This window comes from Herpailurus yagouaroundi, unplaced genomic scaffold (assembly GCF_014898765.1).
Source record: "Herpailurus yagouaroundi ecotype Mexico unplaced genomic scaffold, PumYag 188, whole genome shotgun sequence".
Lineage (NCBI taxonomy): Eukaryota > Metazoa > Chordata > Mammalia > Carnivora > Felidae > Herpailurus > Herpailurus yagouaroundi.
In genome coordinates this window covers 35,006,753-35,023,773 of record NW_024412419.1, presented here as the reverse complement: position 1 = coordinate 35,023,773, position 17,021 = coordinate 35,006,753, and the positions used below count along the sequence as shown (strand labels likewise).

General features: G+C 52.3%; 1 protein-coding gene and 1 long non-coding RNA gene across 2 annotated transcripts; both read right to left on the bottom strand.

Annotated features, from left to right (window-relative positions):
• Window positions 1-1,232: 1,232 nt before the first annotated feature.
• LOC121044389 (uncharacterized) lies at window positions 1,233-3,557 on the bottom strand. The gene is made up of 2 exons (XR_005797287.1): window positions 2,387-3,557; window positions 1,233-1,714 (listed from the first exon to the last, which is right to left on the bottom strand). It is a non-coding gene; the product is annotated as an uncharacterized LOC121044389 (long non-coding RNA).
• Window positions 3,558-7,612: 4,055 nt separating this feature from the next.
• PKDCC (protein kinase domain containing, cytoplasmic) lies at window positions 7,613-14,821 on the bottom strand. The gene is made up of 8 exons (XM_040496882.1): window positions 14,770-14,821; window positions 14,190-14,290; window positions 12,784-12,906; window positions 11,918-12,189; window positions 11,172-11,251; window positions 10,808-10,915; window positions 8,776-8,949; window positions 7,613-8,555 (listed from the first exon to the last, which is right to left on the bottom strand). The coding sequence occupies exons 1-8, from the start codon at window positions 14,819-14,821 to the stop codon at window positions 8,467-8,469; spliced, it is 999 nt and encodes a 332-aa protein (XP_040352816.1). The 3' UTR covers window positions 7,613-8,466.
• Between the last annotated feature and the right edge of the window lie 2,200 nt (window positions 14,822-17,021).

Sequence of the window (17,021 nt, the reverse complement as noted above, 5' to 3'; positions counted from 1 at the left end):
GTCCTGCCGGTGTAGTTTGTTTGCTGTGGCTCCCAAGGCAGCAAGGACATCACATTAAAACCTAGTGAGGCCAGATGGTCCAGTAAAGGCTGGGAATGATGGTTTCCTGAAGCGTTAGCTGCCCCTTGCTGCAAGTCCAGGGTCAAATATCCAAGGACCTGTGAATAGTGGGAAAATAGTGGCACAACCCTGTGGGGTCACTGCAGGAAACAGGGCTATTTTGCAGAAATGGAGCTCACCTGGGTCCCTTTATGAGCGGTCAGAAGCAGATGCCAGTGTGGAAGCAGGTAGGACCCCTCCATGGTCAGCTGTGGTGCCAAGAGGAGCTCCCAGGATTGAGAGGGAGGGGGAAGCAGAGGGAGTGGAGACAGAGCAGAAGAGGGGGCTACATCTTGGGTCAACCTCTGAAGCCGGTAACTGGTGTTGGGGCAGCGGTATTGGAAGAAACAGCGATAAACACCCTGACTGCTCGAGTCTGATCGACAAGCTGGAAACAGCCTGGGCCTGGCTGGCACCATCTGACAGCTGTGAGGGGCTCAGGGATGAAATCGGGCATCAAATCCACTCCTCACGGCACACTGAGTGTAAGCGACAGACGGAAAAACAGATTAATATTAAAAATGTCACCAGCTTTCACGGTTGGGCGAGAGAAACACTTCCAACTAGGGACAGATTTGCAAGACTTCATAATCCTGAGGACTAATATCCTTCATCACCCTCATCAAACAGCCAGAAGTGGTGCAGGGCTCACTGAAGAACAAAGAGTGAGCGGGAGAACATGGGGAAGGTTGGGATGCCTAAATGCTCGGAAATCAGGTGGTTGGCTATAACTTCAGAAATGGGTTTTATGCTGGAGGTCACAAACTGGCTGAATCCAGCTTGTAGACATGAACTAGGTGGCCCACAAAGGTCTTTATTTTTGAGTTTGAACTAGAGGCCAAAATACACAAATCACGAGAATCTCACACACACACACACACACACACACACACACACACACACACACAAAACTCTGATTCTCTTGAAATACCTATGGGCTCAGGCCTGAGTTCTCCAGATGGCATCAGGCACCACAGGCCTCCTTCCTGCTGGCTTCTACAGTCATTTGTGATTCTAACTCCTGTATTAAGCCATCAAGTACTTTTTCTGGATCAGGGGGTTAGCAGAGCTGACTTTCCAAAAGTCCAAGTTAAATGAAGCTTATATAACAAAATGGGAGAGAGATTTTGGTCTTCCTTTCGGTGACAAGATCGAGCTACTCCTTTAATTGATTGAAACAATCATCTAATCAAAATCATTTTTTATTAAACAACAACATGCAAGAGAAGTTTATTTAAAAAATGCTGTTTAGTTTGTCACCCTTACAAAATTTTTAGCTGTGTGCATTTCTTCCAGTTTTTTCACATGATTTTTTACACAGTTGCATACGTGGGTTAGCATCCCGCTTTTCACACCGAACACTGTAATGTACATATTTTATCACATTGCTATATAATCCTCATTTTTTTTTATTCTACATAATGTTTCAAGGAACATCTGCATGAATTTGGGTCTTTTTTTTTTTTTGTATTTTGAAGTATTTGCTCAGAATATATTTTCAGAAGTAGCATGAGTGGGTTATATAATAACTTGCATATTAAAGAGTTAACCTGTAAATTCCTATCCCCAAAGTACCCTGTATAAATCTCTTCATCTCAGCAAATTGTTGGAGAGGCTGTAGGAAAAAAAAAGTCATTTCAGCATATGTGATAGGATTGTGGGTAATTTAAAAAAAAAATTCAGCATGTGAAGTCCATTCCGGGAATAGCACTATCTTGAGACCCAAGTCAAATAGTACTAAATGTACCAAGCAGAGGCCTATGTTTAAAGAAGAAACTCATTTGCTCTTAATAACTGCAAAATTCCGCATAGCTCAATGAGGGAGTCAGAATACTCCACAGAGAGCGCATCAAAGTCTGGTTCAAAAAGATATGGGAGGCCAAGATACAAGACAAACTGTCTTTCCCCATTAAAGCATCTTTGTGCCCTAAGTACAATAGTCATTTCTTAGAACAAGGGCTGCTTTTAAAATGTTTTATTGATGGGAGAAAAAAAAAAATGACTAAACAAGACCAGAGCATTTAAAGGTATTTTATACCCTATAAACAACCTAAAGAGGGGCGTAAACAAGGTGATATGTCATAAAATGAAATGTGATACAGATAATCTTACCACTATCTTCTGTATGGGTTCAGATGACTAACAGTGCCCGAAATCTCCAAGTAATGGAAAGGAAGCACACTGTGTATTTTATTTTCATTTTGCCTACACATCTTTCCCCAAATAAATGAGGGGATTGACGTTATGGGAGGGCAGGACAAAATGAGAGCCTTCTCTAGAGATGGACCTCCTTGCCGAAGAACCGAAGGGTGCCAGAGGGGCTTCTGGGAAATGGCCCACAAGTTTTGTTTCCACGCCGGGCATGTCGGCAGCACCTCTCAGGGCAGGATTACAGAGCACTTGAGCGAACTCCACCTCCTGTGGAAAGGCAGCCTGACTTTGGTGAGGAGAAGTCGTGCCTCCCTAATCTACTAGAGCTCTTTGAAGGGCCAAATAAGTGTATGGATAAGGAGGGAAACAGTAGACACACTCTATTTACACTTTTAAGGAGCTTCTGACAGGCTCCATACCAAAGCCTGTTGAGTCGCCATGGGAATGGGGGGAATGTCTGGTGACAATAGGGAACCGGCTTAGAGATAAGAAATGCGGAGTAACGATAAATAGGCCTTTCTTTGGATGGAAACGTGTTCACAGTGAGGCTCCTGGTGGGGAATTGAGGCTCCTGAGGGAGATGAGGTTAACTTGGCTCTTAGTGATTTGAGATGTGACCACCAGCCCTGAGCTTTCACGAGCGACATGTGGAAATTGGCTTCATTGCCCTGTAGTCACAGCTCGTATATTACCGTGGTGAATTTGTGACATCTCTAGTGATGTTTTGGTGACATCTCTAGTGACACTGTGGGCCCTGAAAGGCAGGGGCATGTCTGATATTTCAGTATTCACTATGATGATTAGCACTTAAATATTCTGTGGCTTGAGCAGTTGAGAGAGGAGTGAGTATGCATTGAAATTGCCTGGCTCACCAATGATGCTGAGCTCTTCCATGTGGGGAGATGTCAACCAAAAACTGTTAAGCTGCAGGGAGACACGGGACACTGGTGCGTAGTCTGATGTTCACCATGGGCAAGGGTCGGTTGGGTAAAGCATTAAGTGAAAAATAATTCAAATTGCACTGTAACTGTTTTTACTCTAAATGGCACAGAGAGTCCATGTAAATGTGTGTTGAATTATACATCAGTTTAGAGAATAATAGTAAAAATTGTGCTTTTGAGGATGACAGATTTAAAGCTCTCAGTGACAGCCCAAGAAAGGGTTTTGGATCACTACAATCAGAGCTTCCTAACCTAGTTTTCATCATTGCCCTCTCCCTTGCCAAGTACTCTTATGGATACTTAAAAAAATTTTTTTTTTAATGTTTATTTTTGAGAGAAAGACAAGAAGAGACAGAGCATGAGTCGGGGAGGGGCAGAGAGGGAGAGACGGAGACACAGAATCTAAAGCAGGCGCCAGGCTCTGGCTGTCAGCACAGAGCCCGTTGCGAGGCTCAAACTCACGAACCGTGAGATCATGACCTAAGCTGAAGTCAGATGCTTAACCCACTGAGCCACCCAAGTGCTCCTCTTTATGGATACTTTTATCCTAATTGCACCACCCCCATGGGATTTTAATAGCATAGTGTATATCTGGGAGGGCCACCAGTCACTGGGATATCTGAGATTTTTTTTCATGTTCCAAGAGCCAAGTCTTGTCTCCTTTGGGATGATCACAGCCCTCAGGACAATGCACGCTCTAGAGGACTCCCTGACAATTACAGACCTCACACCAAGGTCCCTCTGGCTTCAGGTGGGTTTGACCGATGGAGAGCATCACAGGAGATGGGGATTTAGAGGGGGCGGGGAGGAGGGGAACAGAGCGTACCTGGTCTTCTGGCTCCCTCCTTGTGAGGTCACCCTGCCTGGCCATGTCCTTTGGTCACTTGACTCCTTCCAGGTTCTCCTCTGAGGTCTGGTAGCAGATTATACTCCCTTCCCTTGCGTAGAGTTGGTAACACCTCTACTGCTATTAGCCCCAGCTTACAGCCCTATCCCTTAGGGTTCCCCTGTACCCACACATTTGTCAATATATCTTATGTTCAGTGTGTTCTCCATTTCCTGTTGGGACCCTGAATGATAGAGGGGGGAGGTCTTGTCACTACATCTCAGGAGAAACACTCTGGAGCTGAAAGGAGACCAGCAGAGGGTAGGTGAGTGATTGGGGGTGAGGGACTACATAGGATGGGGGGAGAAGGACAAGGGATCACAGTCTTAAAAAAGGAGGCTGAGATGGGTCTTGTTCTGATTTATGGAATGGGGTGGGAGAATGAACTCCTTGTACATGGTCGTTAAGGATCCTCTAGAACTTAAGAGGTAATTTTCAGAAATATCGTGGTCTGTCCCCTTCACATAGATGGGACTTAGGTAGCACTTTCTCCACCTGATGGTGCAGTATTGGCCTGGATTCACAAAGAAGTGAACAGGGGAAATAAAAGTCCCTGTGATCGACCACAAAGGGGTCCTTAAAAAAGGTCAGGTTCTTTGGGGACATCCTCACCCTTTGGGGATGAACCAGAGAGGCAGACCTGGTCTCCTTAAGTTGCCTTTTGGGTTTTCTGTCAAAGGCAGTCGTGGGTCTGGGAACCCTTCCCAGCGGAAGTGCAGGTCTAAGCGCATCAATGATCTGGGTTCAGGGGGACGCTGGGCTCCCCCGTGAGACAGAGGGTGGAGGGGAAAGAATACGGGCTTTCGGAGGCTTGCATCCTGGGTCTTCATCTGGGCCACCACCCGTTTCAGAGTTGCCATGGGGATTAAATGAGAAAGCGCATATAAGGCAGCCTGGCCCTCTTCCTAGCGGACTGAATAGTCTCATGCTCTGAGCCTACCAAGTCTTTTGCTGGCTCTGCCCCTTGGAACAGAGAGCAACCAGGCTTTACATGCTTTGGGCTCCAGAAGCCAAAGAGTGAAAGCAAGAAGCCGTTGTCATGGATGGCGGGGCGGGTGGGCACATTATCCTGAGGCCTCCTAATCCCATTTTCTGCTTTCATGTTAATCCTTTTCCTCCTGTCTGCCACACACTCAACTCCCAGGGCACTGACCCGGAGAGCCCGGCTCCACCTCCTCCAGGCGATGGCAGGGTTCCCTGTTGGGGGTGCTGGAGGTGGGGTGTGGGGAGAGTCTGGCTGTGCCTTGGTCCTCCCCTGTCCACCCGGATACTCTTCCAGGCCAGGTCATTGATGAATGCCGAGGGCTCAGCTCGCTCAGAGCAGTGACAGGTCAGTTAGTATTTCCTAAACACTTAACTGCTGACACTGGCTAAGACCCTCACTTGCATAATTTCATTCAGTCCCTAGAACACTCCTGTGAAGCAGATATTATTGATCTGAAATTTGTAGGTGAGGAGATGGGAGGCTCAGGGAGTTGTCACAGCCCAGATCACACAAAGAGCAAAACACAGGACTGGCCAACATTCCTCCAGAGCCTCTCGGGGGACCAGTGGCAACATGACCCCTCTCATGTTGCTTCCTACTTCCCCAGCCCTGGAAAGGATCCACCTCTGGCTTCCCTCCTCTGGGACTGCCACCTGCAGCTTTGGTTGGGTGAATGTATTTCTTCCATGCACGAGGCCTGGGTATCTTTGGCCGCGCAGCGGAGTGGAAAGAACATAGACTTTAGGGAGAGGGGGTGTGGTTCTGGCTTCCACAGGAAGGGGACAAGATGTACCCAGGAACTGAACGTTTTCCAGGGAGACAGGTGGCTACATGTGAGTGGCCATCTGTGGGGGAGGGATGATTTTGCCTCAGGCTTTTTACTCCCTGTCCTCTTCCTTTCAGGGCACTCTATCACCTCTCCATTCCCAGCTGCAAATGCCCTTTTCTCTGCTCTGCAGGACTGAGCCTGGCCATTTTTGCCCCAGATATCTAGGATCTGAGGCAAGGCTCGCTCACTGGGGAAGAAGCAATCCACCATCCCCTCAGCCGCCTGTGCCCCACTCTTTCTAAAACAGTTTAATGTGCTCTGGACCTCCAACTGGAACGATAATCGTACCCTGCTGAGGATAGGCCTGCCCCTCTCCCCCAGCCACCTCCAGAAACTTCTAGAGTCTAGAAGGCAGTTCTCGGTTCATCTTCAGCCTGCTCTTTCTCACTGAGCCACACAGTTCCCTGTGGGCCTCTCTGCTGACTGTAATCAAGGTCTTTGCTTCTCTCTGGACTGCACAGAACCTGCAGATTTTCCTGTCCCAGCCCCATGACACCTGCTTGGTCCCAGCTTAGCGACGTGGTTCCTTCTGTCCTCAGAGCTCCATGCACTGGTTGGCAGCTGGAGAATAACAGAGAAAGTGTAAACCTAACACTGGATGGCAGGGGCAGGATAGATGTGTTGTAGCACATGAGTTCCGTTGAGGAAAGGGGTGTGGAGACTGAGGAAAGCTGAGGTCCTTCGTGGAAGGGTAGGGCCTGAGGGCGGCAAGCACGGCTGGGACCTCTTGGTTGAGACATGGTGTGAGATACTGTGGTGGCTCTGACCCTCCCCGCAATCACCAAGTCCAGGTAGACAGAGGCAAGATGTGGCCCGTGTGGGTTAGGCATGGTGGTAGTGAGGTGCAACCCTGAGGGTCTGTGCAGCACCCATGGTTAGGATTCTAGAACTAACACGGACTCCTCAATCCCCCAGAACTATACAGGGACGTCTTGTACCTGAGAACTTACAACAATGACATCTGTTGAAGAGAAACTGGGTTCTGAGTTAAAGTTTGGTCATTCTTTTCAAAACCCTCAAAGGTTTGTGGGCTTTGAAAATATTCTAGAAGCAGAACGGTGTGTAGGAGGGAAGGTGCAGGATTTCAAGTTAGAAAATATGTATCTGTGCTGGGCTCCCTGTGGCCTCCGTGTGATCTTGAACACTTAGGTCCTCATTTTTCCTCTGGGCTTCCACACGCTTGAGTCTTCCCCTCCTAGACCCTCCAGCCTAAAACCCAGGAAGAGGGGGCTAGTCTTTCCATAGACCTTCCTTTCTTCCCACTTTCCATATATTTCATGCTTGGGGAAAGGCTCTGAAAAAAAAATTGCCCATTAGCTTGCGGTGGGCGGTGGTGAGGATGATGAGGCCAAACCTTGTATGGGGCAAAGGTGACCTGACGGCAGGTTGCTTGGGAGTCCCCTGACGTGGCTGACATCACGCCATTAGGACATCAGTCCTCTGGGTAAAAGCTTTGCATGGAAGAAGCCGGTGTGTATTAAAGCGTGAACCTCCCTGTAGGAAGAAGTCCCTCATGTCTTTTGTCCGGACATGGATATGGAGGGCCAAGGAGGGAGGTGGGCACCATGGGAGAGGGACCTGAAAACACGTTTTGCCAACTGCAGTGTTTGCCACAAAGATTTCACTCCTCCAGAGGTCATCCCCCATGACCTCCTGCCCCCATTTCCCCCAAACACCAAAGACGTTAAGTGAGAATGAGTAAGTCAGCCCAAGAAACTGTGGCTTGGGAAGAATCCTTGCCAGGGAACGTCATTTATTAATTGACTGATTTTTTTCCTTTTTCTTTCTTTCTTTTTTTTTCTTTTTTTTTTTTACAAAAATAAACATTTTAACGAACAAGAAATACAAAAGCTTCTGGATATACAAACTCCAGGAGGGGGGAGAGGCTGGTTTTGGCTGCTTGGCGGCTTTCACTGAAAGCAAATGAGGCAGAAAGGCCCCGGCCCCACCCCCACCCCAGGTCCTGGCTCAAACCGAAACCTGCTCCTTGACCCCGTGTCTTGGCTCATACCATGTGTGTGCTCCTCTGTCCCCGCCCCTGCGCTGGCCTGCGGGTGCCCCCGGTAGAGTGGCCGGAGGCGGCCTCCCCAGGTACGGAGTTCCCCACGTCCCAGAGCATCGCCATCCGGAGCTCGGCTGAGAGAACACCCCGTGACCGATTGTCCCCACGCAGCCCCTGCCAGATTGTGGCGGGCAGCAGCAGCAGCAGCAGCAGCAGCAGCAGCAGGGGCTCTGGCTACATTCTCACACCATGAACACAGTGATGGGGCTGCCCACAGAACTGTCCCAGCGAGGGGCAGAGGCCCCCACGGGGACACCAGCCTGAGCCTCGCTGGCAGCTCAGAGGGTTGCAGAGCCGGTCAGCCCCCCGTGATTCCTGGCCTGGGGCCAGCAGTCCCATACCTAGACCGGTAAACTCACATTTTAACATTTGGCATTATTGCACGTTGTCCTGGTCGCCTCACTGGGGGGTGTCAGCCTCGTCTGCAGGGCTTTGCAGGTGACATATGAAAGTCACTCCCTCCCTCCACAGGCGAGCCCAGCTGGCGGGGCTGCTCTGCCGCCAGCTGGGCCCTCAGGTCAGCGAGGCCCTCACATATGTGGTCTTGTTGGGATCGGGGACCACGTGGCTCCATCCTGTCTTGAAAAATACCAGCTGCCGACCTGGGGGCAGAGGTGAGACGTAACAGGACTGTTTCTCTCCCTGGAGGCGGGGCCAGTCTCCCTAATGTGACTGCCCAGAGGACACATATACTTGTCCCTCATCATCTCGGCCTTCTCGTCTTCTCATCAAACCTGGCTTCTGATGGGGGACCGCTACCTGTCAGTTTCTTCCAGGGAGCTCCAGTCACCTCCCTCCGGGTGTCCTTTCCCACTGGCTCACCTGTCCAGGTGGTCTGGTTGGTGACCACAAAGGCCTGGCACTGGGCATGGCTCTCACAGACGTCCACGGCCTCAGCCACGTTGAACACTGAAAGGAGGCAGCTTCCGTGGTGGTAGGAGGGCCAGCAGCGGTAGTCTTCCTGGGGGATGGTGCTGCCTGGGAGGCGCTGGTACTCTGTGGGTTGGGGACAGAGCTCAGATGAGAACTCTGTGTCTCTAGGCATGAGGGCACTGGGGCCGCTTTATGAACAGGGCTAAGACTCATTTCCTAACGGAAAGCTGAAAGCTGAAATCTAGCCCTAGCGTGGAGATGATGAAGGCAGCTACCACTGGGGGACTGGGCTGACCACCCAGTAAAGGCAAAGGTGAGATTCAGTTTCTGGGAGACACACAACTCCCAAATCTAAGAGTGAGCAGTGGGTTCAGACAGCACATGATGGCGGGCACACCGTGGGATAAACACACACAGAGCTGGAGATCAGGACATTTTAGACATTTAGAGCCGAGCTTCTCAAACTTCAGTGTGCCTGTGAATCTCCAGTGAATCTGGTTAAAGTGCAGATCCTGACTGAGAAGGTCTGGAGCGAGGCTTAGGATTGGGCACTTCTAACCAGCTTCTGGTGCTGCTGGTCTGCAGACCGCACTTTGGAGTAGTGAGAGTTTATTTTTTATTTTTTATTAAAAAAAATTTTTTTTTTCAACGTTTATTTATTTTTGGGACAGAGAGAGACAGAGCGTGAACGGGGGAGGGGCAGAGAGAGAGGGAGACACAGAATCGGAAACAGGCTCCAGGCTCTGAGCCATCAGCCCAGAGCCCGACGCGGGGCTCAAACTCCCGGACCCGTGAAATCGTGACCTGGCTGAAGTCGGACGCTTAACCTAACCGACTGCGCCACCCAGGCGCCCCGGGAGTAGTGAGAGTTTAGAGCACCCCTTGGTCCTACTTCCTCCTGGCTTTGGGCAGAGAGGTTAGGCAAGCTCCTGAGGGAGGGGACAGTTAGAGGTTTCTGAGCTTAAGGGGAGGTTTCTGAGCTTAAGGGGAATGCAAATGAACGTGGAACACAACAATGACAACTTCAGTGTCTGGGAGGGGGCTGGAGGAAAAAATCTTCCCATTAGCGGAAAGAGCCCCCAAATGCTCTGAGAGCTCCTCAATCAGGAAGCTGCTTAGTTGCAGGCCGCCCGTTCACCTGAGTCCTTTCTGCTGCTAGGGGAGCCTCAGCTCTGCACTGATAATGCAGAGGCCCTGGGCCTCTGGCCACCCCGCCCTCCTGCCTCCTTCTTCTCCCAGGGACTAGACCAAAGTCCAGGGCTGGCTGTGATTTATAGCCCCATAAACGGCGTCCTCAGGGACAGAGCCAGCCATTGTTCACCTCGTTAAACTTTATTTACAGGGCTAACGAGGGCTCCCCCACCCCTAAGACTGGCCAGAGCTCCTTGAATACAGAGGCTGCCCACTCCTGGCCCCCCTGCCAACCATGATAAACCCCAGGGCCTCAGCGGAGGGACTATAGCAGTGGCTAGAATTCTCCGCCCGGAATTCTTGGGCTTCTTGACTCGTTTTGCTAAGGAGCCCCAACCACCTCCAGCCACCTTTCTCACCCCCAGAAGGGTAGAGGAAGGAAAGAGAAGCAAACATATATTGTATTCCAGCTGTGTTATAGGAACCAGGTTAATTGCTTGCACACACTTCCCCTGGCATTTATTCCCCAGAAGTAGTTTGTGAGGCACGTAATAAACCCAATTCACAAATGAGCAAAGTGGGCTCGAGGTGTAGGTGATCTGCTCAAAGTCACACAGTCATAGTGGGGTCTGGAGCCACCCGGAGAAGGGGTATCAGGGCCCACCTCCCCAGGTCAAGGCAGAATGACCACTCAGCCAGAGAGGACACCTCCAAGTAAAGGCTAAACAGTCAGTGGTCTCCCCAAGTGTGCCTTAGAAGGATGAGCCGCTTAGCCCAGTGAGGGCGACCACTCACCCTCCCACCTGTTCCCCACCTCCCCAGCCCCTGGAGCCCTGTTGGAGCCACTCACCCGCTCTGCTGCCTGCCGTGGCATTCTGCAGGTACTGCCCGCTCTGGTACAGGTGTAGCACTTTCTCCAGCTGGGCCAGAGTCTCGTCTACTCCCCAGGTGAGCTCTCCTGCAGAGTGCAGTGTGGCTATGAGAGGGTATATGGGCTTCCACTCCTCCCTGAGGTGGCAACCAGCTGCCTTTCCCTCTCTCCCTCTGAAGCCTGGGCCCACATGACCAGCGTACTGGTAAGGGGGTTTGATACAGAATGCCACTTTGGGAAACGATGGTTTCTGGACTATGTGCTGTCCTGGGTCATTCTTGTCTCCATGCCTGCTGGGGGAGGGGCAGGGTGAGGGGACGCGGAAGGGCCCTGGAGAGCTCACCTGTGGCATTGACAATGCTGTCCAGCAGAGGTCGTAGTGAGGGTGGGGCACTGTGGGGCAGGAGGTATGTGAAGAAAAACCTGGGACGGAGAGAAACAAGGGGCTCAGTGGTCCAGCCTTGGAGGACGCATCTTTCCTCTGCCCCAACTTGGGACAGAACCCTAATCGGGCCGGGGAGCCTGATCCCTCAGGCCTAGGCATAACCCCAGAGTGTACCAAGGAGTCTGCTCCGACTCAGGGTAGGGATCTGGGCATATGCTAAGGCCAAAATTTGACTTTACATGAAACTGAAAGCTGAGGTCTGTTTCCCTCATCCATCCCCAGGACTTCCCCACCACCCAGTCCCATCTTACCCCATGAGCTGATCGCTGTCAGAGCAGCCCCATAGCTGGGGCCCAGTGAGGAGCTTCCAGAGGTGAAGGACCAGGGGAGAAAGGGGGAACACAGATCCCACCAGCCCTAGACTCCACTGTGACACTATTTTAAGACACTATTTTAAGAAGTCTCCAGCTGCCACCCCCCAACCCAGATTCTCCTTGGAGCTATTTTTAGCATCATCATCAGGAGCCTGAATGTTCCCTTCTTGAGTGGGTGGAAGACTTTCCCCGCCGCTGCTGCTCTGTTGGTCAAGGCCGAGCCTCCCTGCCCTGGCTGGCCTCCTGGAGCCCACGCTGGCTCTCCCCTCACCACGCCCTCCGGGGCCTACTCTCCCTCCCTGGCCTTCCTGAGTGGGAAGTGGAGGTCACCTGTAGGCATTGTAGAGGTTGCGCTTCTCATTCATGCCCTCGCACCAGCCCTGGGCTGAGCAGGGCAGGGTGAAGTTCCTGGCCGGAAACTCCAGTATGCAGTCTGTGCTGCTTGTACATGGTGTCTCCTCCACGCGTGCGTCATCCAGATCCGTTACCTTCAGCTCCCCATCCACCAGCACAAACTGTCGGGGGCGGAAGTCCAGCAGAGTGACGGAGCCCAGCGGGGAGTGGGCCAGGTGGTGGAGGAGGCGGCCCAGGCTCAGGCAGATCTGAGGGGTAGACACAAGGCTGCTCACCGCGTCTCTCCTGGGAAAGCGCCTGGGGGGCTCCAGGGCTCACCCCTTTGGGGTTCTGGACTTAGCTTGGGGTGGAGGGGTTGGCTTTTCTCTTAAAGGCCCCAGTGCTTACTAAGGGCTGAGGGTCAGGGCCCTAACAGAGCAAGCCAGTGATTTTTCTATTAATCCAGGCTGGCCTGACCCTGGCCATGGGCGGCACATAAGCTTGTGGGTAACGGATCTCCTCCCTGAAGCTGCATCTTGAATGTGGCTTTAGTTCAGTGTGTGAAAACAGAGGGAGGGTCAAGCTGACCTTAAGGTCTTTTCTAGTCCTTTGCAGCCAGGCTACGTGTGTGTGTGTGTGTGTGTGTGTGTGTGTGTGTGTGTAAGGGGGCAGGAGTACAAAAACGTCAGGATCCTCTAGGTCTTGCTTCTTTTTTTAACCCTTTGGCTGATGGCCGAGTCAGCTTTGCTCCAACTTTCCCTCCTTTTAGATGGAGGAGGAGTCACGCTGCTCTGGAGGGCTGGCCTTCTAAGGGAAAACCATCCCAGCGAGGAACCCAGGGCCCGGCCCTCCTCCCTGCTTACTCGGAAACGGTCCTCCCAGGAAGTCTGCAGCAGCTGGATCATCTCCACAGGGGCACCCAGCTCCGTGATGGTAGTCAGGGTGTCTGGGATGTCCTCGCTGTCCTGGTAGCAGTAGCCATAGAGCTAGGGGAGGTCCAGGGCAGGTCATTAGGTCACAGGGTCGGGGTGGGGACAGAGAAGGGCTGGGCTGTCAGATGCCCCCTCCCTGTGCACTACCGACCCCCTACCCCCATCCCTAGGCTGTTGTTGCAGCTCAGGCCAGAAGAGACCAGCATCGACAGCATTGCCTGAGAAGCCTGCCCTCTGTCCCCGCCCCCAGAGTTCCTGCTGATTACATCAGCCTCTTACCTCCCGCCTCCCAGGTAAATGGGCAGGTCTGGACACCATGTGTCAACCATGTGCCAGGCACTGTGCTAAATGTTTTACATGTGTAACTCGATTCTTATAATAACTTTACACAGACATAGTAGGTACTATTATTGGTCTCCAATTTACAGGTGAGGAAACCAACTCAGAGAGGTTAAGTTCCTTGCATAACATCACACAGCTGATAAATGCAGGAGCTAGGATTCAAATTTACGTCACTCGAATTCTAAGAATATCATCCGTTAATCAACAAGCCAGCAAATTGGTATTATACCTCTGCCTCTGCTCCAATCCTTCTCTATTCTTTATCATTTCTACTTGGGGGCAGCTTCATTCTTTTCTCAGCTCTGGTCTTGTGGGAGGTAAAACAAGCTCCCTCGGGATTGGGAACAAGCAGTAGGTAAGAACAAAGTGTCCAAGGGGCACATCCTTGGCGTGTTTTTCATATGTTGGTGGTGAGGGGGAGGCGGTGGTCACACCCACCAATGGAAAGAGTAGTAAGGGAAGGTTTCTGGGGAAGATCAGTTCTTTGGGGGCATGCTCACAAGGGCCTGCCCACTCCGTAGGGCCTGAGGCTGGGCTTGGTACAGCTCAGCTCAGGGACTTGTGGGAAGCACAGCCTGACTTTGTCATTAACACCTAAAGCAGCATCCACAGAGAGCCCTGCTTCCTTCAGCCTCTGCCACCACACTGCACATCAGTTAGGGGTCAGCTGCTGCTCAAAACAACCAGCACCCTGTGGGGTAGGAACACAAAGGCCGAGTTGTCCAGGCCGCAGCAGGCAGGGGGGAGAGCTGCACAATGTGGGGATTGAGGGGGGAGTGCGGCACAGGGGGATCCAAGCACGGGCTAGATGTCCCTACATACCATACCATCACCCTTCTTACCATCATTCACACCCCGCCCAGATCTACTCCAGGCCCTCACATGCCCCCTTCGGTCCCAGGAGTGCCCTTTCAGCACCCCCTTCCTGAAGCCAGCGGCCCCAGTCCTGCTGGCATGAGAGAGAAGGCACGACTCAGCGTCCGCCATTAGCTCACCAGGGTGGTGAACTGGGGGATCAGGGGACAGTCCCAGGCACCCTCTTCTTCCCTCTCTGTCTGCTCCCCCACCTCGCACCAGCCCAGGGAGGCCCCAGATCCTGGTGGGGCGGGGTGGGGGGAGGAAGGTAAGGGGAGCAGCCCTGGGGCCTGGTTCTCATTTTCTTGCCCAGAGTCTGAGCCTTTGTGGGAAACTTCTGAAGGGTATTAAACACCCGGAGGTCGTTAAATGCGCTGTTAACGAGGTATTAATCAACACCCCTCAGGAAAAAATAAAAAGACACCATTAACCCCCCCAGGAAGCGTGAGGCTGAGCATTTCAGGCACATCTTTTGTTCGTTTGGGAGAAGAAATATACCCTAGCAGGGCCAGATTCTGGGCCCAAGAACGCCTGGGGCCCCATCTGAGGCCTGAGCTCCTGGGACTACGGGAGTTGGGGGGGGGGAGGGAAGACCCTTGCGCCCTTTGACCCTGGGCTGTAGAGGCATCTATCACGTGAGGAGTGTGTGTGTGTGTGTGTGTGTGTGTGTGTGTGTGTGTGTGTGTGTGTGAAGGGTGACGGAAGAAAGAGAGAGCTCACCCAGGCAGTCCCCAGAGACCAGAGAGAGTGCTGGGAGGTGCACGTGGGACATGTTACCTGGCCATTTTCTATTAGAACCCACAGAACCAACTTTGGGGTTGCCAGAGAGGGGGAAGGGGCTTCGGGTGGCCTGGGGGAGCCGGAATTGTCAGAAACATTCTTTGGCTCCTCCCCAGGGCATCTATCAAACGATTTTGAAATTTTAAATGATTAAGAGGTATTAAAACATTATTTCTAGTTCCCTGCGCACCCTCACTGAAGCCTCCTGAGCAAGACGACCCCACAGCAGGCTTCCCTGGCACCAGAGGTAACATGCTGCTGAGGAAGCCAGAAGGAGCCTGGCTGGGGGTCAGGGGGATCAATGGAAATCACTCCCAAAGCAGTTCCTAAACTCACACCAAAGAAGCCTTTCCTTGCTGGAATGGCAGCTTTTTGCCTTTCCCCAGATGGAAAGGATTGGGACCCTTCCCACCATATAACCCTTATGCCCCAGGGTGACTAACACCCGTCTCTGACCCTGGAAAAGTCACACAGCCAACCTCAGACAGCCCAGTCTTGGTCTAGTGAGGGGATGGGTGAAAACTATTCGGCTGTTTAATATAATTTCATTTTGACGCCTTCGGAATTGGGCAGGGGGCCTGACATTAAAGCTGAGGAGCACTCTGTGATGTGTGGGGGCAGTTGGCTAGATGCTGGTCAGGAAGCTTGGCTGGGGTTAGTGAGGGAGGGAGAAATTCCGTAAGAGACAGGGAAGCGCAGTAAACCTCAAACCTGTCCTAAGGGAGGGGCGTCTTGAGTCAATTAACTAACACTTAATGTCCTGCTTCTCCACTGCTTCAGAATCAGACTGACACCCCAGGGTTGCCAAAAAGTTCCCAAGAGCCCCTGGGAAGCGAAGAGAACAAGATCCTCCCAGTTAGAACGGCCACGTAACCAGCCGCTTGCTCCCCGGAGCTCCAGGCACAGTGTCAGCTGTGCAACCAGGCATAACTACCCACAACTGTTTGGCTCTGCCTGACCTCCTGCAGCCGGTTCAGGGCCTAGGACCTGGTCACAAGTGTCTGACCAGAGTTCGGGTAGCCTGGGGAGACCTGGAGCCAGCGGGAATATAAACAGCTCTCTGGCCTCTCTCTCTCATTCTGGAATACCCACCCAGGCCTGGGGTCCATCTCCCTCCTCGCCAAAGGAGGGAAGGACTCCTGGATTTCTGCTCAGTTCTGCTGGGTGCAGAAAGGTTAATCTGAGTGGGCTAGGAGGTGGAAGGTGTGGGCAAGGTTCCTCTGCTGGGGAGTCTGCACACACCCTCTGTTCCGCGGGCCAAGACCAGTCAGGGATTCCCCTCTCAGTCTGCTCAGACATGTGCAAAGGGAACAGTTTGTCTAATCCTAGGGCCGACTCAAGGACATAGAGCTGGGGGAGAGGAGGAAGTGGGTGCGCTGGGCAGTGCTGGGGCTGTGAGAGGCTCATGCTCCTAGTCTCGGCTGGAGGGGACAAGGGGTGGGGGTGTCTCATCTTTCCCCTCTGTCCCCCAGGGAACAGGAGGGACAGAGTCCCATTTAGCAGGAACCTGGGCATCTGGCTTTTTCAGTCTTCCAGCTACTGACCACATCTACTCTGATAATGTGACCCTGAGACCCTCAGGCCTGTAGTCTGTCCCCTGAGCACTGAGCTAAGACCCTAAGGCTTCCTCAAGGATTTAAGGGCTGACTTTAAGGCCTGGAGAATGGCAGGGTCACTTCTGGGAAGGGCTCTGCATTTTCTGGCCTACTACCCAATTCCCTCCAGTCCTTCTAGTGGCTTCTGGGTGGGGTAAGGGGTGGGGATAGTCTCTGGGAATCAAGCCTGACACAGGGTCTCTTTCTAGCCATTCCCAAACCCGTTGCCGTCCCGTCCCATTTTCAAAGTCAGACAAGTCGCTGGAAGTTGAGAGAAGAGGGGTTCAGATTCCATCAGGAAAGGGGGCCCTATCATTGCAGTTGGAATCCTGACTCAGGGATGACCTCTGCTCTGTGTCTTGGCTTTTGCAGTCATTTCCCTGGCACTCAACGCCCTAGCTCCAGCCGAAGCAGGGTCCTAAGTCCTAACAGACCGGCACCCCTACCTCTAGTTTTGGGACCCTCTGTCCTGGCCTCTGTCTTCAAAGGATATGGTGTGGAAGCTGAGAGACCCAGGAGTCCCTCCTTAAAGAGACACCCACTCAGGAGTGAGAGGCAGGGTAGTGTGGTGGGAAGCAGCCACGGGGGGGGGGGGGG